Raw genomic sequence first — 19,678 nt, forward strand, 5'->3', positions numbered from 1 at the left:
TATCTCAAAAAATGAGCTTTCAGTAAGATTTTATTTGGGCGCAGTACCACACTTTTTCACTAGATGGACAGCCAGCTTCCTTACTGACCATATAAGGGCGTCTCCATTTTCATATATGTTTTGAGTGATCTGAACCATGTTTTTCCATAATTTCATACAATTTATGAAGGATACATCCTATTCAGAAATAGTATGGGTGTTTTGGCAGTATTTGATTTGATTTAAACCTTTAATAAACATAAAAAGAGCACATGTGCGCTATAGCTCGCTGCGTGCCCCATCACAAATCGAGAATCCATAATATTTTTCTTTATATTCTAAACATTTTCAGACCTTTTTTTCTCATAAAATTTAATTGGTGTTATCTTTTGAACTCTTGGCATGAAAACAAACTGAGGTTTCTACCAATATTTCATGATTTTTCATGTTTATTTCTATTTCAAAATAAAGGCCTAAACACGCCTAATAAATATGAAATATTCTTGTTGCAAATTGATAAATTACTGCTCCTCTGTAATTTATTTTAAAAAACAGCCACCAAATATGAAAACTAGAGATTGTAAGCTTTCAAATGATATATAGTTTGTCAATATTACTTTAGGTTTTTACTAAGATATTATTGTTTTAAATATATATGGGCAAACGTCCCACCTGTGGGACGGTGACAGTTAAGAGGTTAAAATATGATCTGGTCTGACATATACTATACAATCAAAGTGGGATGAGCATGAGCAAGCTCTGGCCTGAGTTTAACAATATTAATGTTTACAAAAAATTGACCTGCAAATACGGTTTAAACTTAAGCATGCCAAATATGTGTAAAACAGCACATTAGTTGTAACTATTTGTTGAACATTCATTTACATTTCTGATCCCCATTAAGTGCTTTGACAAAGGTTGATGGGAATATGCCAATCTTCCCGTTGCATTGACCCTCAAGCCACTCATCATTGACTGAAAATGAAAGAAAAATCAGAAATTCATCTCAAGAATGCCTTAATTCATAGTCATACTGTATTTTATGTCCATATTAGGGAAATACAAGTATCACAGTGTCAGTTCCTACCTTTTGAAAGAATTGTGATGATGTTTCCCTGTTTGAAACCCAGATCCTCTGGGGTAGTAGAGTCATAAGAGTAAAGAGCAACCACTTTCTCATGAGGCACACTTTTACCCTTTCAGACAGCAGTTTTGGGAAGGGCCAAAAAAGAAATTTTGGGGTTTAGTTGCTGGCAAAGCTTACTATTTGTAAGGTATAGTGTACACTCAGCTGTTGTATGTCTAAGCTATATTATGTGGTCATTTGATCCTGTGTGAGGGTAGATGAGTCAAGCTCTGTCAAGTCTTTACCTCTGTCACTGAACACCACAGCGTAAGACGGCCATCCTTCACACTATTCCACACAGCCTCCATTTCAGAGTCCTCAATAATCACCCTCTCATCCGAGCCTTCCTTGGCAAAACTGAAAGGTACATTACAACCACATTTTATTTCTCCCTGAAATATCTTAATACAGTGCTGGGAATGTTATAACTTGTATAGTTACCGCAAAGTTAACGTTGACGCAGGCAGCTTCAGTTTGGAGCTTATCATCTGAAGAATGACTCCATATGGTTGTCCAGGTGCAATACTGATAGCAATGGTGAACTGAAAGTGTACTTTCACAATGCAGCCTGAGAATTCACTAGCGTTACTAGTCTGTGAGGAATATAGTCAAGCTTGAGAAATAATTCCTATATCTAAAAAAAGTTGGCTTTTTGATATGCAATGGAAGCATTGTTTGATAGTTATGTTAGTTGGTATCAGGTTACAGTTAATAGACTGTGATTATGTTGTATGTAATGAAATACTGAACCTTTCCATTCACAGTTTTCAGGCCGTCTGTACCCACTGGTCTACTAGGTGCTGCTCTTCTTGGTGGAGCTGGTATATCATCATTTTCATTTACTGGTTCAATCTATAAGATGTTGATTTTTTTATATATAATGTAGGACAAAATAAGTAATTTAGCTCAATTAAACACGAGTAGCATTTGAACATGGATCTCAACAACAACATCTAAGTGGTTTGAGTTATAAATCTGTATACAGTTCATCTCTGTGCTGTTTTGGAAAACTGCATATTCATTCAAAAGGCAATTACCTGTACTGGTTTTGATGTCATTGTAACAATATCCAAGGGTTCAAGGAAATTATAAGGTACAAGACCTCGCTGGAAATAACCAGAAAACAAAACAAACAATTAAACAGAAAATAGGGCATTATTCTCTCTGCTTATACACTCACTGGCCACTTAGGTACACCTTAGGTACTGCCGGGTTGGACCCCCTTTTGCCTTAAATATTCATGGCATAGATTCAACAAGGTGCTGGAAACATTCCTCAGAGATTTTGGTCTATCTTGTCATGATAGCATCATCCATTTGCTGCAGATTTGTGGGCTGCACATCCATGATGCGTATCTCCTGTTCCACCACATCCAAAAGGTGCTCTAGAATTTTGATGATTTGAGCTTTCTGACATGGCGTGTTACCCTGTTGGAAGTAGCCATCAGAGGATGGGTCACTGTGGTCATAAAGGGATGGATATGGTCAGCAACAATACTCAGTTTGGCTGTGACGTTTAAACGATGCTCAATGGGTACTAAGGAGCCCAAAGTGTGCCAAGAAAATATCCCCCACACCATTACACCACCAGCCTGAACCGATGATACAAGGCAGGATGGATCCATGCTTTCATGTTGTTTATGCCAAATTCTGACCCTACAATCTAAATCAGACCAGACAACGTTTTTCTGATCTCCAATTTTGGTGAGCCCGTGTGAATCGTAGCCTCAGTTTCCTGTTATTAGCTGAGAGGAGTGGGACCCGGTGTGATGATCTACTGCTGCATCTGCTTCAAAATTCGACGTGTTGTGCGTTCAGAGACGCTCTTCTGCAGACCTCGGTTGTAACGAGTCCTTATTTGAATTACTGTTGTATTTCTATCAGCTTGAACCAGTCTGGCCATTCTCCTCTGACATTGAGCCTTTTTTGCCCACAGAACTGCCGCTCACTGGATATTTTCTCTTTTTCAGCCTATTCTCTGTAAACCCTAGAGATGGCTGTGCGTGAAAATCCCAGTAGATCAGTTTCTGTACCATCTGGCACCAACAACCACTCCACCCACGTTCAGTCACTTAAATCACCTTTCTTCCCCATTCTGATTCTCAGTTTTAACTTCAGCAGATCATATATGTCTATTAGTTGCTGCCATGTGATTGACTGATTAGATATTTGCATTAACGAGCAGTTGAACAGGTGTACCTTATAAAGTGGCCGGTGAGTGTATGTTGATATTAGCATGCCACTGGAACGTTCTTTTGACACTGAACTCCAGCTCTCATGTCTGTTCTCATTTACTGCCCTCTATGATAATTCACCAAAAATGTACCTTCTCATTGAAAACAACAGATGCCCAGTTGTCTGCTCCTTTCTGAAGAACAAAGACAATGTTTCCAGGCAACACAGCCAGCTCTTCTTTGGTCTCAGGAACAAACTCATAGAGAACAGTGTGCGGTGTACCTTCAAATACCCTGTTGATAATGACATTTACATTTACTTTCTTAAAGGGATAGTTCACCCAAAAATGACAATTCTGTCATCATTTACTCACACTCAAGTTTATATCTTAAAAAATATATTTTGAAAAATGTCGGTATCCAAACAGTTTGTAGCCATTGACTTCCGTAGTATTTTTTTTTCCAGGTCAATGGCTACTGTGAACTGTTTGGTTACCCACATTCTTCAAAATATATTTTGTGTTCAGCAGAGGAAAGAAATTCATTCAGGTTTGGAACAACCAGAGGGTGATGACTGAATTTTCATTTTTGGGTGAACTATCCCAGACACTTGATATACACACAGCAAAACAATGCAAAAACTCCATAAACTGCTTTTAAAAGTTTTAGGTTTATATGCATTAAATAATGTTCTTCATTTTGAACATGGCCTTAAATTATTTTTACCTTAGTACTTCTGGGACTTTTGGTGTAGAAGGTATATTGTCAACCTAAACAATACACAAATTATGTGGTCATTAAAATAACAGTTTTAAGCATTAACATATCTTCACACCTCTTTCAGTTATTCTTATTTCATACTACTGTTAACTCAATTATTTTGTTAACTCACTTGTTAACAACACTACTTACTTGAGGCTGAAGTGGAGCAAAACCAGAAAACTCATCTGCGGGTACAATAGAAGATACAACCTATGAAAAAAAAAACACTAGTCTTATTCAGTTTTGTCTAATTGAATGGCCAAATAGAAAAGGGATCATTTCAGTAGCTGGACAAAAGTTTTAGTGATTGCACACTGTATTCATTTGAGAATGGCGGGTACCTTGGCTTTTCCAAGATAGTCCTTTTTCTCCAGCTCTGCCACATAGTGCTTATTGGGTTTGAATAGCAGCCCTACTCGAATCTCTACCAGAGGAAAGAGCTTCTGCTTCTGGAAAGAGGAAATCACAATGTGTAGACCTTTTAAAACAATGCATCAAGACAACCACAGTATACAATTCATGCTGTGTTGCACTATACTCATCAGCGTAATATAACTGATTTTAATTTTGTTTTTTAAGTTTACCTTTTAAGGTTATCCTGATGCAACAGTTTTAAAATGTCATTTTAAATGCTTTATATTAAAATGCTTACGAAGAATGACACATGCACACTGATGAAGCATGACTTCATCTGCCTTGTGAATTTTGTCCTTCCTGAAACTTACACAACTTCCTACAAATCCTAACTAGAACCACTGATTATGCAACAAATTATGCAATTTAACCAATTTTTAGTTAGGAAAACTGCAATATGTTACAAAAGAACAACAGCACACATGAGAGCACCCTTTAGATTTGAGATAAACTTCAGAACTGGCTTTATATAATAATAATAAAAATTAAAAAAAAAATGCATCCAGTGTGCAATGATTCAGTTCATCCATTTAGGGTGGCAACTTTATACGGCTGCATTTCTGTCAGTAATTTTCATTAATATGAATTTATGTTTAAAATTCTAGTAGGCTACTGATAATTATGTTAAAGCAGTTACAGACCAGTATGGCATCCAGAGCATGGTCAATATGGCTGCATTTGGCATCTGCCCTCAGGCTCAGAGCAGTAAGAAGATTTTCTTGAGCTTTCTCCCATTTTCCCAACTGAGCCTGTACCAGCCCTATGTTGTGCAGCACCTAAATGTTACATGGGACAAAACAACGGCATCAGAGAATGGACTGGCAGCTTGTTGATTCAACTTTTGCTTTAGCATTATGGGGGAAAAGCCTTGCCAATGCCCATAAAGTACAGTATGTGTTAAATAAGTCATCAAGTGCATCACTTGGAATAAATCATGAGCCATTCACATCACATCTATTAGTGTATATAAATCAATAAAGGTGAAAAACAAGATTCTACACACATTGTTTAATGCATGGCACAACTCTTGTCTTACCTCACAAGCATACAGTTTATATCTCAACCCCAGAGGTTTGTAATCTATTAGTTGATTTCCTCTTAACTGCTTAAACGCCTGTTGGAAATCTAGAAGAGACTCTTCAAACCTGTAGATACAATTATGAAGTGGCAGAACATTTCATCAAGATAAACAATGTGCTGGGCTGTCCCTTATGCAAAAGAAAATATATTTTCTTAAATATGAATTATCAATATATTAAATTATTTAATGTATATTGAAAATATACTGAATAATATATTATGTTAATATATCACAATATATTAAAAAAATACATACGGAATTGCAGCTTTTCCTATATTGAAAAATGTGACAATATATTTACTTATATCGCAATGTATGTCATTTTATATTCATTAATATCATTCATAGTATATAGATGTACATGAGATAAAATGTGGTACTGTGTGTGTGTGTATGTATAAATATATTTGAACATATATGTACTATATACATTTATATGGGAACATGTATGCGCAATGTATGTACTCAATTATGAGGTAAATATATATTGTGATATCCATGTATTTATATTTATTTATAGTACATAAAGCACAAATAAAATTTGTTTTCACTAAACACTTTTTTTCTTATATAGTCCATCACACATATTTTCATATATGAAATGTGTAACTATTTAAACAATAAAGTGAAATAATGTGTTCAGCTTTATGAAAAACCAAGCGTTAACTCTTGAAAGACAAATTAATTGAGTGTTTCAATAAAGCTATTACATGTAATTTTGAAGACAGATTTTGTCTTCACTGCTATCTATATTATTTATATATATGTATAAATATATAGCCATACATGGTCAATGTATATATTGAAGTATATTGAAAAATATAAGCATTAGTTTTCCATTTGTTTGGTAAGGGGTGGTCCCCTTTTTTGAACTATAATAAAAGCATACAATATTTCTTAATGTGTCATGAAGAGATGGTAATGGCCTTACCTTTCCTTTTTGTAGAATGTAACTCCTCTCTGAAAAAAGGCCACCGCTAAGTGTTCATCTTTGCCAATGCTTCCATCAAATGCCTTAGGATGTATGACAGAAATAAAAGTTCCCCGTAAAGAGTGAAACCATTTTTACTTCCCTTTTTTACAGCCACAAACTTTTTTTTAAGCAGTAAATCAATTTAAAGAGCATAGTATTCTGATTGTTGTTTTCTTAAGTAGTATAAAACACTGAATCTGCCCGGTAACTGTACCTTTTCAGCTCCATCTAACTCATCGTTGTTCAAATAAAGACAGCCAATGTTGAAGGCAATCTTGGAGTTTTTCTCCTCGATGTTGAGGAATATCCTGAGAGCAGAGTCTGGGTCTCTTTGCTCCACACAAGCCACGGCCTCGTCCCACTGACGGAGAGTGCTTACAAATGACATGCTCCCCCAGAAAACTATTACCAATGAACGAATGAACGCTGTTCTTCTCTATTGTGAGCCTAGTAGAGGGAATCTGAAAGTTTTCTTAGAGAACAAGCCCATCCCCTCCTCTGAGAGAGAGGAAGTGATCAGCTTCACATGTCACTTGCTTCTTTATTTGTTGTTTCCTCACTTATTTGAGTAAGTTCACCTTTTTTTTGGTGTTAGTAAGGCATAGGCTACTTATTAATAAGTTAATCTAACAAAAGGTAGCAGGCTCTTATTTTGTTAGTTATGCTTTTAAGAGTGAGGCATGTTTTGTCTCTACACAAAGGGTTCTGTGGCGTCATGGTACAATGATTGGATCAGATGGTAATGTAGCGTGATACATGACACACATACCATGGGACTAAATGATTACCAATCATGTACTTTGGTATTTAGATGGTATTCCAATGCTAATAAAAAATCTAACAACAACAACATGTCCTAAAAATCAGGGTCATTATTATAGGCAGGCATGTTTGCATATGCATCACTTTCTGATTAAGGTTAAGCCTTTACCAAAAAGAGGTTTGCATGTTCTTCATGTAAACACGATAATCAGCATATTTTTCTGCAAAAGAATTCAATCAGTGCATGCAGACAAGCAAGCATTCAAAACATGGGCCATGAGAGCCTCTATTGATTTGTTTATTTCATCCCATTTCTTTTAACTACAGTAGTGTCCTAAATGTCTTTCTGTGATAGCTTGTCTTTGCTATACAGGCACCCAGAATCTTTTAAGAAGGACAGACACAGATATTATTGAATATTCTGTTATGGATATTCCTAAAAAGGAATACATGACCCAAAATGAATACTGCTGGTTTAGATAATGGCTTAATCCAACAGCATTTGGGTTAAAGCATTTGCATGACATATTGGAATATGTCCATTACTTATTACTTACTTGAATAAGTGCAATCTGACGTCGGGTTCTGATGTCAACCCGACTTTCATTTCCAACCAAAATGCAATCCCTGCAACCAAAATCATCCACTGACTGACGTTACTACGTTCTACACAAGGACCCTGACCGAAATGTAGAGGAATAAAAAGTATGATATTTGTCTTTCTAAAATAATACTCAAGTAAAGTACAGTACTCAAGTAAATGTTACTGTCCACCTGCACACCAAGAACACAAGAGTTATTTTTGAGTCTAGTTGCTGATAATAGTGCTCTAGGCCCATTATGAAAACCATTCTTAAGTTAAAAGCATAGGTTAAAAGTTTAGCTTTGCATTAAACTCCTATCCAGTCCGTAAAGGAGATTTAGGCAGAGTGGAGTGACTCAAATCCCTATTTTGTTCATTTCCAAATAGCCCATGAAATTCTTTTAAATCTAATTCATTTTCAACAACAAAAAAACGTCCAGTTAAATATATATTTGTGATGCCCTCGCATTTTATTTATTTTGATGTAGTTACTATTGCATACCATTAAATGTTTGAAGAACCAACCAACCTACACAAGGTACAACCATTATAGCGCTGGTTGCCCGGGCAACCGCTGGAGCTGCTGGGAAGAGGAAATAGCCACTCCAGCTCCGAGATCGCGACGGTATGCGATACATGGCATTTCCTGTCAATGTAAATAGACAGTCGGCTGACATGGCTTCACTTACAATCCACTGCCTTTGAGTTAACAAAGGGACATCCAACGAAGCTTTCTCCATGAAAGAGCCGTTCTTCACTGCAGATGCATGCTGCGGTGGGTTAACGTGCTGATGTTAGCAAGCTAACATGGACCTTGGATCAATGCTGTACAACAGTTTGAAAGATGTAACGTGGAGTACGACGACGCTACCTTTGGATAGACTTGTTAGTGCCTACAGACTGCCACAGATTGTGAAGTTGGACAGCGGTAAGGTTTGTCCTGAGTTGTGTTGGTGTTTGTGTTGGTGTTGTGTGCAGCAGCGGCAGCTGCGCGTGGGCGGTCGCGCTCCTGTGGAATTCCAATCATTAGCCGCTTCGCGCGCTAGGCTAACGCGAGCCTTCACTCCATGAACACACACAGCGGAATACCTTTAAACCAGGGGCTTTACTGCCATCGCTTACACAGTCTACGTTACAAGTGATGCGTTTTTAGTTGTTCTGAATCAGTTAAAGACCAAACAGCCAACTAAAAGGCAGAAAAGTGAGGCATGAACGTTAGCAAGCTAACGCAAATTAGCCAGAGGCCAGAGTGTTAAATAACAGACTGCATGCAGTCAAACACCGACCTTATAACATTTCATTATCTTCTATTACAAAACTCATTGGTTTTCCGAACTAGACGGCAACCTTCTCAATTCTGAAACTTTAGGTGCGAGAAATACTCAAGAAATTAAAATGTGTAACGTTAAAGCATTAATAATATACACTTGTTTATAATAAGTTGTTCATTTATTATAAAGTGCTTAAAAAGTAAGCTCTAAGTGCTGTTGTGTGTGAGCTGAGTTCAGTGCTGTGTGTAAAGATGGAGGAAGTCATAATGTCAGAGGAACTAGATCATTATCATTATGGGAACTAGCCTATCATTAGACTCACTAACTAAACCCTTATGCGCTCATTGGGTACAACAGAGCTAAAGGCACACAAAAGTAACCCATCTCACCTATTAGTTTGTGTGAATGCTCTACTTACAAGTACTTTGTCATTATATAAGTAGATTAAAGTATGACCTTAATGTTTTTTTTTGCAACTGCTGTTCTTTAGATCTGTTTCATTGTGGACTTAATTATATCCTTAAGCTTGTTGCTTCTTTCCTCTGATTTTCATTTTGACAAAATGACACACTATTAAGGTCACTGTTTCATACTGATGTCCTATTGTGTTTCGCCTCAGGGGAATCGGTGGAAGGGCTGAGAGAAAATGACTACCTCTTGATTCATTCATGCCGGCAGTGGACCACAATTACCGCCCATAGCCTAGAGGAGGGCCATTATGTCATCGGACCGAAAATCGAGATCCCTGTCCATTATGAGGGTAAGCCATTCAGCTGTTGTAATGCAGCATGTACTGTTTTAAGAAACATCATCTGTTCTTTCTGACACCTCATGTATTTTACACAAGTAAGACAAAGGAAATAAAAGTTAGTCAGCTAGGTTTCACTGTTTTATTGCTACTTATTAAAACAGAAAAGGCGAAGATCCGTGCTGTTGTATTTCCCCATCTGCTTTTAGTTGGGAGTTCATTAGCTAATTGGTCTTTTCATATTGACATTCCTCTCTGGCTGTGGAGAGGGTCAGTTGGCCACTTAAAGGAAACAAGACCTTCCTTAGAATTTAAAACCCCTGGATTTGGTTCATACAGACCTAGTTAACGGTCTATTTTACTACTACTTTCTCTGGTGCAGTGTTTTTATATAATTTGTCAAAATATTATTTGGTTTTATTTCAGTTCAAGGAATAAAAATGAACAGTTATATAAATGAATTATTACCAACTCTAAATTGGAGCTGTTTATTATGCCCAAATTTATATAATTTCTTTCTTTGCTTTCCACGGAAATGGCCTGGCTTGAAATCCAATCTATTTATGTTTAGGTTACTGAAATGAACATATTGACTCAATGCTTTATCCTTAACATCATAATGTTACATAATGGCTTTGTTTTACTATATGTCACAGGCCAGTTTAAGCTGCTGGAGCAGGACAGGGACATTAAGGAGCCTGTACAGTACTTCAACAGCGTGGAGGAAGTGGCCAAAGCATTCCCTGAGCGAGTTTATGTCATGGAGGAAATAACCTTCAATGTCAAGGTCTGGTTTTGTGCTCACCGCAGCCACTGTGTTTGATTTAGACCTTTATCAGGATGGATCTCAGGCATTGTATTTGTCCTTTCAAATACCGATTTGCCTTAATATTAAGATTGGCGGCAGTCAAAGGTCTTCTGTATGACTAGCATTATTTGACTACATCTTTTTTCAGTGATCTGTTCAAATTGCTTTTGCCTTTCTCCTAGATGGCATCAGGAGAATCCAATGAGGACACGGAAGTCTACAACATCACACTGAGCACTGGGGATGAGCTGACACTAATGGGCCAGGCTGAGATCCTCTATGCCAAAACATCGCGAGAAAAATCGCGTTTCAACACTCTCTTCAAGCGCATCGGCAAGCTTAACTCAATCAGTAAGCTTGGCCGTGGAAAGATGCCCTGCCTAATCTGCATGAACCACCGCACCAATGAGAGCATCAGCCTGCCTTTCCAGTGCCGTGGTCGCTTCAGTACCTGCTCCCCACTGGAGCTGCAGATGCAGGAAGGAGAACACACTATTCGCACAATCGTGGAGAAGACCAGGTTACCCGTTAATGTCACGGTGCCCAGCAGCCCGCCACGAAATCCGTATGACCTCCATTTGATCCGAGAAGGCCACAGATACAAGCTGGTCAACATCCAGACTAAGACAGTGGTCGTGTGTTGTGCGTTACGTTCGAACAAAATACTGCCAGTGCATTTCCCCTTGCATGTGTCCACAGCACTGCCACGTTTACTGGTGCCTGAAGGGCTGCTTCAAGGAGAAGCCTGGCTGGAGACAGTGGTCCACCGCTGGTTTGCTTACTGTCAGGAGCAGTTCGACATTGACGACTACTCTAGGGCAGTGCGTGACGTGCGGGTGGACTGGATTGAGGACGGCAAGAGCCCGAAAAAAAGTAGCGCCGGAGGAACGGGATGTGGGAGCGCCATCTGCAACAGCAGTGGAAGCGGGAGCAATGGCTGCCCCTCACATGTGCATTTGCCAAGCTCTCTAAGTTCAGCCCGAGATGAGCTCACACAGTCATTTCATCGCCTGTCTGTCTGTGTGTACGGAAACAATCTTCATGGGAACAGCGAGGTGAATCTTCAGGGTTGCGTTAGCTTATGTGGAGATTGTGTGCCAGCAGAACCGCCGGATGCAGATTATCTGTTCCCTGAGCTGCTGGAGAGTTCTTCAGGCTCCCTTAAACCAGACGTGCCATACGAGGAGCTTTGGTTGGATCATGTTAAGAATTCTGGACCTGTTCTAGACCACATTGAGGGTGTCCGGGGAAACTCTACTGTCTCTGGCTGCACGACTGTACTGCCATTCTCCACAGCAGGTCCTACAAGTGCACTGCTTGGCACAGATGTCATTCTACCTCCACCACCAGTGCCTCCAAAGTCTGAAGCTGTGAGTTCATTTTTACTAGATTAATCTTATCAAATAAATGAAGCCTTGGGGAGCATAAGAGACTTCTTTCAAAAGCATTTAAAGAATTTTACCGACCCCAAACTATTAAACGGTAGTGTATACTATTTTTGATAATATGTAGCAAATATCTGGGTTCAGATGGTCTTGGAAAACAATTTGTGTAGAGTTAAACTTGCTTGGAAGCAATAGTGATTTGTGAGTGAATTGTTCTTTTGAGACAGTTCTTTTGGTTTAGGCAAGGGTTAACAAAATAGTGAAAGATTCACCAGCAAAACAGACTGAATAAAAACATTTCTAAAAATCCAATAAAACACAAAAGACTGTAAAAGTCATTGATTGAAAAAGTGGGAACCCTGAATATAATGTTTACATTAAACTGTTTGTAGAAATCTTAATTTATTGATACGCCTGATCAAAAAATCTATGATGTTTTTTGTCTGTTTCACATTCACAGATAAGTCAAAGTTTATTCTGTGCTTACATAGTGACTTATTTGTGTACTGTTGGTCAATCCCTGAAGGTCTAATTGTATTCCAAGTAGGAACAAAGGTTAGCATTGGGTTAACCTTAAAGTGTTTAAGGCCTAGTTGATACATTAGCACAGTCTGTCTCAAGAAATCTGTATCCATTCACATTTTAGAGCCATTAGTTTTTTTTTTTTGTCACCTTTGCAGGTGAAGGAGGAGTGCCGATTGTTGAATGCTCCACCGATTCCACCGAGAAGCTCCAAGCAGGCAAGCTCTAGCAGTGCCACAGTGCCATACCCTCCTGCCAAGCCACGTCAGACAGATACCCGCTCCCCAAGCCCAACACTATCCTATTACTCGTCCGGCTTACACAACATGTGAGTTACGCACTGTTTTGATTGAACATTAGTTTTTGTGAACTGCACTAGTTATGACTAAACAATCCTCTTATACCTTCCCTGTTATCCGTCTCTCAATAGAGCTGGAGAGGGTGAATCTCAGAGTGAATCAGATGATCAGAACCACGCATGCTACCCATGTAACTGGATCAGACCAGATCCCAGTGAAGGCTCCAAGCCTCTCCCTTGCCTCAATCCTTCGGTAGATGCCTCTTTCTCCCGCCTTTCCTGGCCTAACGATTTCTCTGGGGGTGACTCGTATAAAGGTGAGGACTTCCCGTCGCCTCACTGCCGGAGTTACTCTAGTTATCCTCGGAAGAGGACCCCTGGTACTCCTAAGGCTTGTCCCTCAGGCTTGTTAGACTTCGATAGGCGAGCAAATTGTGAGGGAAGTGCTGTGGCCTCCAAGGCCCAACAGGTTTCCCAGTCTGCACAGCTTTGCACCAAGTCCACCAGCTATACCATGGAAATGTGCAGAGACAAATCCACAGAGGAATGTAACACTAAGCATAGCCAGTCCTGCCCTATCTTGCCTCCAAGAACCCCTAAATGTAACGATACAAAGAAAGATGCTGAGCCTGCTATTACAGCCACGGCCGATGCGGACGTCCTGGAACTTGAGTCCAAAAGCTGCTTGCTTGAAAGGCCGCATCACGGCACTACAGATGTATTCTCCATTTCCTGTCCTGGAGCTACAGGGTTGTCTTGGCAACCACCAAGTAATCTATCAGGTATCTCCATTGAGGAGGTTTCTAAGTCACTACGGTTCATTGGTTTGTCAGATGATGTTGTCTCTTTGTTTGTGCAAGAAAAAATTGATGGAAACTTGCTCCTGCAGCTAACAGAGGAGATTCTGTCAGAAGACTTTAAGCTAAGCAAACTTCAAGTGAAGAAACTCATGCAGTTTATTAATGGCTGGAGGCCCAAAATGTAAGGCTGAACAAAAGCAAGGCAGTCAAGAGCAAAACACATGCAATTTGCTGCAGCAGCAAATATTGGTCTTCAGTATTGCATTAGACAGTTTTGTATCTCAATGCTATGCAGTCTTGTAATAGCCATTTTGGTTAATATATACATGTATATAAATCTATATATTGATTGCTTTGTGTATTAACCTGTACCCATTTATGTAATCTCTCTGACCTTACGGTACCTGCACAACAGACTTTATTTGCTCAAACCCAAAGGCTTTGGGAAAAACCTGAAGGTATTCTGACCCAATCCAACTGTGGCCTAAGTTTCTTTTGTTGTTGATCAATAAAGATGATTAACAATTGATTAGGTAATTTCTTTACTTATTGTAGACTAACTGAAGGACTAACTTATTGCTTTACCATATTAAGAACTAATATTTGAACCCCATTCAAATGAAATGATCCTTAACCACTAACAACGTGTTATAACTTGCTCCCATCATTTTTACCCCAGTGATTGATGAAAGCTGATGTGTCAAACAAAAGTGAAGAGGATGAAGTCTTATCCTTTTATATCTGTTCAAACACTTTGGTTTTGTAGGCTCCAGTATGACAATGACACATATAGATGTTTTATTTGATGGCTGGATGCCTTTAATGCAGTGCAATGGAAATTGACAACTGTGTGCTACAGTTTTTAATAAACATCACTTCATAAACAATCTTGTTAAATTTTGCAGTATAGCTAAACATTGCTATAAACCAGTGTCTTTTGAGTAGCTGCGGGTCTATAAGCCTTCACATTTTGAGAAAAGGTTTACAAAATTTTGAAAAATACAAAAAAAACTTGGACTTCATTATGCCACCCACTATTTGGTTCAAATCCATGGTTCCCAGCCTATCCACACCCTGCCCAATATATTAGGGTCAGTTGCTTGATCGAGCAAGCAATCTACCTGATCTTCAACACTCAGATCTTTCTCATTGTGTCGAGCTCGTATATTGTGTTGTTCTTCCCCTCGAGTAACAGCCAACATTCCTTTACACTCCGGGGTCTTCTCAAATCCGAGACAAACCTCTTCACTAGAACATTAACCAATCAACATGGTTAGAAATGTCTTTCTGTATAAGATACAACTGGTACATTCTTATTTTGTCCATGAAGAAAATGGTTTTAAAGTCTTTACAAGAATTAGAATGAAAAGTAATCAAGTGGTTGAACTTAATTACAAAACATCATGATATGTTGCCAATGTAAATGTTTAAAACAGCCATGTTTATTTGCCAGAAATCCACAAAAATAAGAGGTTTTTGTGGTTGGACCTACCTTGTTATAACCGAGGGATTGGCTCCCTCTAGCTTCCGGCGAGCAAAGTTGACCTTCTGTAGAGGGAACCAATTTATTTCTTTGGTGTTCACACTCTCTGTCCAGGTACCTCCTTTCTTCAGCTGCTTCAGCTCAAAGTTCTGAAACATGAGGAATGAATAGTGTTGTCTTTCACAAGTAGCCTGCCTCTTTGATACTGATTCAATAATGTCTAAGCTTGTTACAGACATCAACTCTTAAGTGGGAAACTAGAAAATGGAAAATGTGAAATGTCTACGATGAGGACAGATCTCTTCAACGATCACTCAATGGGCTATGTGGCAAAAAGGAAAGCAAGCTATTTGTTTCTGTTTGCAGGCTTAAAATCTGCTTTGAGTTCTTCTACCTTCCAGTCCAGTGAAGGCTCCTTCACAAACACATCCATGGTGTTGAGCAGCAGGTCTGGGTCATCTCTGAAGGCTCGCAGTGAGTGTACCATCACACTCTGGATGAGGCCAGACTCGCCCATGGGTCGCATCAAGTTCATAAACTGCCGTGTCATTCTAAATGGCATCAGTTCAGGCACTGGGAGGAACTACAAGCAACAAAGTTATAGTCAAGCTGTTTATCAATCTTTTATCTCTAAATTAGTACAGTAACTGTTTGTAGCTGTGCTTTCGTCACCTTACAGACTCATTGTTCGGTCAGTCAAACATACCAATGAATACAAGACAAAACACCCACCTGTGTGGCTGATCCAAAAGCATGACCAAAGTCAATGCCGATCATGCCGCCCGTCTCCGTGTTGATCATGAAGTTAGAGAGATGCCGATCACCAATGCCCAGAATCCAGTGACTGACACAGAGCACAGCATGAGAGCTGCTGAAATGGGACCTCAATGAAAGGAAGGCTTCAGGTGTGGTACTCATCCTTACAAAAGCACGCCTGAAAACAAGCATTCATGGCATCATTAATTCCTTTTAGACTTTGTTCAAATGTGACACTGATGGTATATTTGTCCTATGTATAATGCAGAGAGAAATGATGGCATACTTTAACAAGTCATCAGGCACTATCTGCTCAATTCTCCTAAAGTTGTTCACAGTGTCCACTCGTTTTGCTTTCCTGTAGTGAATCAAATGTAAGTGGATTAAGTATTAATATAATTTATACAATGATAAGTCATATTTTATAGCCATTGTAGAATACTGAGTCACATTGACCCATGACAAGTGGTTAAATGAACTGACAACTTACTTGTAGAGTTCAGCATATCGTCTAATGCCTTCCACCTTCCCAGCAACTTTGCTGATCCAGACTTCATATAACTCATTGGGCCTAAAATACATTAAAACAAAGTAACACTTGATTCACTCAATGCAGAGTATCAATTGCAAGGTATGAAGGCATAAACCTTTTGCTTTATTTGCTGAGGAAAATGAATAAATATTCACTTCATGATTGTCTCCTGCTCCTGTTCAGTCCTTCTGCTGGAAAGGAAGTCCTTCAGAGTGCAGGTGTTCTCCATCCACTCAATCAGGCCAATCCTGTAAACGTCAGCAGACATTTGTTAACAACCCTTAAAAAACAGTTAAGGACAGCCCAGCACACAAGTTGAATCAAGAGAAGCCCATCCTAGTACCTGCTGCTGATGGGAATGACCTGGTAAGTGCGGAGTGCCAGGCTCCGTTGAGAACAGGCAGTGTCCTGACTGAGAATCATGTTCATCACGCCAAAGAGCTGCTCGATGCGCTGGTCCTGCCGCAGGTCCTCCCCGCCCTTCACTAGGAACGGATAATCCCGCTCGTCATCTCCTCGTATGATGATGCGCTTCGGCCGTCGAATAGATGCCATAACCTTTACCTAAGGTTGGGTAGATGAAATGTAATACACTGAAAGATACAAGTCAAAATGACACCTAATAATGATAACATTATTCCTCGTACCCTTTCATCGAAACCTGTGATCTTGGCATGATATTCAGGCAAAGGCTTCGATTTGCCATCATACTGACCTGTAGAGGGAAGACCAGAACCAGTTGACTTCAAAAGACAAACACGTATGATACATGCAGAACATTATCCAAGTAATGAGAAACAAATGACATGATTTACGAAAAAGTAAAAGTAAGAAAGTTTTGAACTAACCTGGTACCTCCAGTTCATTTTGAAGCATTTCTGCTTTGAAGCTGCTTAGCCAGGGTGAATATTCCTTCATGTTACCTGGTTCCTTCTGGAAACCTTTCATGGAGGCGGCCATGTGGTCCACCTGCTGAAGGAAATTCTTATCCTTTCGCCTTTCATACAACTTGGACCCACCAGCACCAAGCAGCTTCTCCACTTCTTTACAGTATTTCTGTGACAGGCACATACAGTAAAAATGTAACAGTAGACCAAAAATATGTATCCATTCAAGAAATACAGAGAAACAAGCAGAGATCTGATTAATTATCTTCAAACAACAGAAGGTAGTTTACATATAAAACAACAACATCATCAACAACAACACATCTACAATTCTAAAACATCAAATATTTAGTTTAGGTAGGGCTGTACATTTGGGGAGAGGGGAAATCTAATTAATATGACTATAAAATAATAATAATAATAATAATAATGCAATAGTAATTCTTATTTTTATTATAATTATTGTTATCACTAAATAAAATATTAAACAAAATAAGAAATATGACTACTGTAATATTTCACTCAAATAAAGAGTATTAGTAATGATTATTATTATATAGCACAACTGTAAAATTACAATAATAATATCCTAATGGCTGTCTTAATTTCTTCATTTTAACAGTTAAACCATCAAGCTTTTATTTTGGAGGAAAACCACAGCGAGCCCTTAAAGGTGCTTTTTTGTTGGCAAGATCTGGTTTATAAGCATTTCTTATTGCAAGTTTGGGAAAAAAGTTGTCGCATGTTGCATTCCCAAATGCACGTTATAATGACCCAAACTCAGAGCAGATGCAGAGATGAGTTTGTGCAGAGCAGCATTTACTGCCAACCAAGCCACTCTGTGATGCTGAAAATATTGGATAAAAAAAAAAACAGCACTGCGTTTCACTCGGAAATATGCATCACATACATTTAATTAAATTGCAGTCTTTGTGATTTGATATTGCATGAGTAATGTACACAAGTATAAGAACTCTAAGTTGTGAACCTGAATGAATTTTCTTCGGAAAGATCCAAGTCCTGGAGACTTTGAATCACCAAGCCATCCAGTCATTTCCTCGCAGAGCTGCTTCGCTTTCTTTGCGTCCATGTTTGGTTTGTCCAGTTGATTCTTCACCTCACCCCACCAGTCCTGCCAAACCATAACTTGAGAATCAAAACTACCACAACAGGCCATAAAACTGTCATGTCCCAGTAAGTTGAAGAGAAAGTGTGTAATTTCTGTGCCACTAGAGGCACCAACTGAACCTGCATCTGTTTAAGCAGCTCGAATGGGCTTGACATCTCAAAACTGGTTCAACCAATGGCACTTGGAGTTTGGGGACTCATAGGGAAAAGGACTTTTGTACCTTGAAAAGCATGTCAGGGTTGGTAAGTTGCTGAAGGGCATCTACAAACTCTTGAATGACGCCGCCTTTATCCAGTAATGACTTCAGCCTGGAACACAAACAACAGTTTTTACATCTCAGTACCAGGAAGGCCAAAGTCACCGAACAGACCTTTACATACTTCTCAACAAACTCCCGGTTCCTCTGACCACTTGCAGAATCCTCAAAGTTGTAGCTCTCTCTGCTGATCATGTACGGGTAGATGAGGGCTTGAGGATAGCATTCTGCGATCTCCTCTATAACATGCTGAACTGCTGTGGCCTGTGGTTTGTCAAGAAGAGCCATCATTTGACTGATCCAGCCAATCAGCAACCAGCAAGGCACACTAACAACCTAAAATGGCAACAACAACAAAAAGAAAAGAAGAGAAAAGCAGTTTGCTCAAAATGTAATACTTCACGAGGAGATGAATGATGAGGCATTGCTATCGAAATCTTTAGCTTTGCTAAATGTATTAGATATTTACAAATGCCATTTTCAGATTCACCAAAGTAGTTATTTATATTACCTTTTCCCCTAAAATATCTAATCTCTAAATATTAATTTAACCATGTAAAAAATATTATGCTAAGTGGACACAGTAAAATTCTTCTGGACCATCTGTGGTCTCCACTTTGCATCAGGGTTTATTTGCCATATTTGCTGATTGACTATACTGTACATGAATCCTAAAATCTATGAACTTAGGGCAGCAAATTATCTCCCACCTCTCTGACCATCAGGTCCAGGGTTTCTGCGGGGTACAGTTCTACTAGCTGCAGTAGACGCGGAAACTTGAGCCTGGCCTCATCTGAGTTGAGCTTCAGAGCCTTCAACATCATCTTTACTACATGTCCAGGCAAGGACTGCAGCTTAGAACTGATTGCTAGAATCAAACATCAAAGGTATTGTTGTAAGTACATCAACTTGCACTTTAACCCACTACCTGCATGCATGGAATCACAAAA

The 19,678-nt window shown here is 39.1% G+C and overlaps 3 protein-coding genes across 4 annotated transcripts in view; 1 reads left to right on the forward strand and 2 right to left on the reverse strand.

Annotated features, from left to right (window-relative positions):
• Positions 1 to 775: 775 nt before the first annotated feature.
• ncf2 (neutrophil cytosolic factor 2) lies at positions 776 to 8,850 on the reverse strand. 2 transcript variants are annotated; one of them, XM_079867046.1, is made up of 15 exons: positions 8,543 to 8,850; positions 6,723 to 6,869; positions 6,467 to 6,549; positions 5,491 to 5,599; positions 5,096 to 5,230; positions 4,382 to 4,489; positions 4,191 to 4,250; positions 4,005 to 4,048; positions 3,431 to 3,572; positions 2,143 to 2,211; positions 1,856 to 1,957; positions 1,547 to 1,698; positions 1,351 to 1,462; positions 1,067 to 1,175; positions 776 to 954 (listed from the first exon to the last, which is right to left on the reverse strand). In XM_079867046.1, exons 1-15 carry the CDS (start codon positions 8,591 to 8,593, stop codon positions 857 to 859), a joined length of 1,521 nt encoding a protein of 506 aa, XP_079723172.1. In that variant the 5' UTR covers positions 8,594 to 8,850; the 3' UTR covers positions 776 to 856. The 2 variants fall into 2 exon arrangements, with proteins under 2 accessions (XP_079723172.1, XP_079723171.1); XM_079867045.1 differs by lacking the exon at positions 8,543 to 8,850 and adding an exon at positions 7,828 to 8,023 and having other exon boundaries at positions 6,723 to 6,882.
• garem (GRB2 associated, regulator of MAPK1) lies at positions 8,661 to 14,674 on the forward strand (the record flags this gene model as incomplete). The annotated part of the gene is made up of 6 exons (XM_079867041.1): positions 8,661 to 8,781; positions 9,744 to 9,884; positions 10,529 to 10,659; positions 10,863 to 12,050; positions 12,746 to 12,915; positions 13,018 to 14,674. The coding sequence occupies 6 exons, from the start codon at positions 8,661 to 8,663 to the stop codon at positions 13,868 to 13,870; spliced, it is 2,604 nt and encodes an 867-aa protein (XP_079723167.1). The 3' UTR covers positions 13,871 to 14,674.
• The window catches only part of prkdc (protein kinase, DNA-activated, catalytic subunit), a 36,602-nt gene continuing 31,138 nt past the window's right edge, over positions 14,215 to 19,678 (reverse strand). Inside the window, exons 73-86 of the mRNA XM_079867011.1 lie at positions 19,439 to 19,596; positions 18,853 to 19,064; positions 18,693 to 18,780; positions 18,332 to 18,475; positions 17,305 to 17,512; positions 17,104 to 17,171; positions 16,800 to 17,020; positions 16,612 to 16,704; positions 16,415 to 16,495; positions 16,211 to 16,282; positions 15,901 to 16,102; positions 15,563 to 15,751; positions 15,178 to 15,317; positions 14,215 to 14,933 (exon numbers count right to left, since the gene is read on the reverse strand). Coding sequence (XP_079723137.1) covers positions 14,729 to 14,933; positions 15,178 to 15,317; positions 15,563 to 15,751; positions 15,901 to 16,102; positions 16,211 to 16,282; positions 16,415 to 16,495; positions 16,612 to 16,704; positions 16,800 to 17,020; positions 17,104 to 17,171; positions 17,305 to 17,512; positions 18,332 to 18,475; positions 18,693 to 18,780; positions 18,853 to 19,064; positions 19,439 to 19,596 — 2,081 coding nt within the window. The 3' untranslated portion in view covers positions 14,215 to 14,728. The remainder of the gene's footprint in view (positions 14,934 to 15,177; positions 15,318 to 15,562; positions 15,752 to 15,900; positions 16,103 to 16,210; positions 16,283 to 16,414; positions 16,496 to 16,611; positions 16,705 to 16,799; positions 17,021 to 17,103; positions 17,172 to 17,304; positions 17,513 to 18,331; positions 18,476 to 18,692; positions 18,781 to 18,852; positions 19,065 to 19,438; positions 19,597 to 19,678) is intronic.

Source organism: Squalius cephalus (genome assembly GCF_949319135.1).
Source record: "Squalius cephalus genome assembly, chromosome: 3".
Lineage (NCBI taxonomy): Eukaryota > Metazoa > Chordata > Actinopteri > Cypriniformes > Leuciscidae > Squalius > Squalius cephalus.

Bases quoted from the DNA above. Each gene is read 5' to 3' on its own strand.
- ncf2 (XM_079867045.1), bottom strand. From the start codon at position 7,913: ATGATTTTGGTTGCAGGGATTGCATTTTGGTTGGAAATGAAAGTCGGG. The intron at 4,049-4,190 runs GTAAGTAGTGTT...TGTATTGTTTAG, and splicing joins TTGCTCCACTTCAGCCTCAA to GTTGACAATATACCTTCTAC. The intron at 1,699-1,855 runs GTTCAGTATTTC...TATTCCTCACAG, and splicing joins TGAAAACTGTGAATGGAAAG to ACTAGTAACGCTAGTGAATT.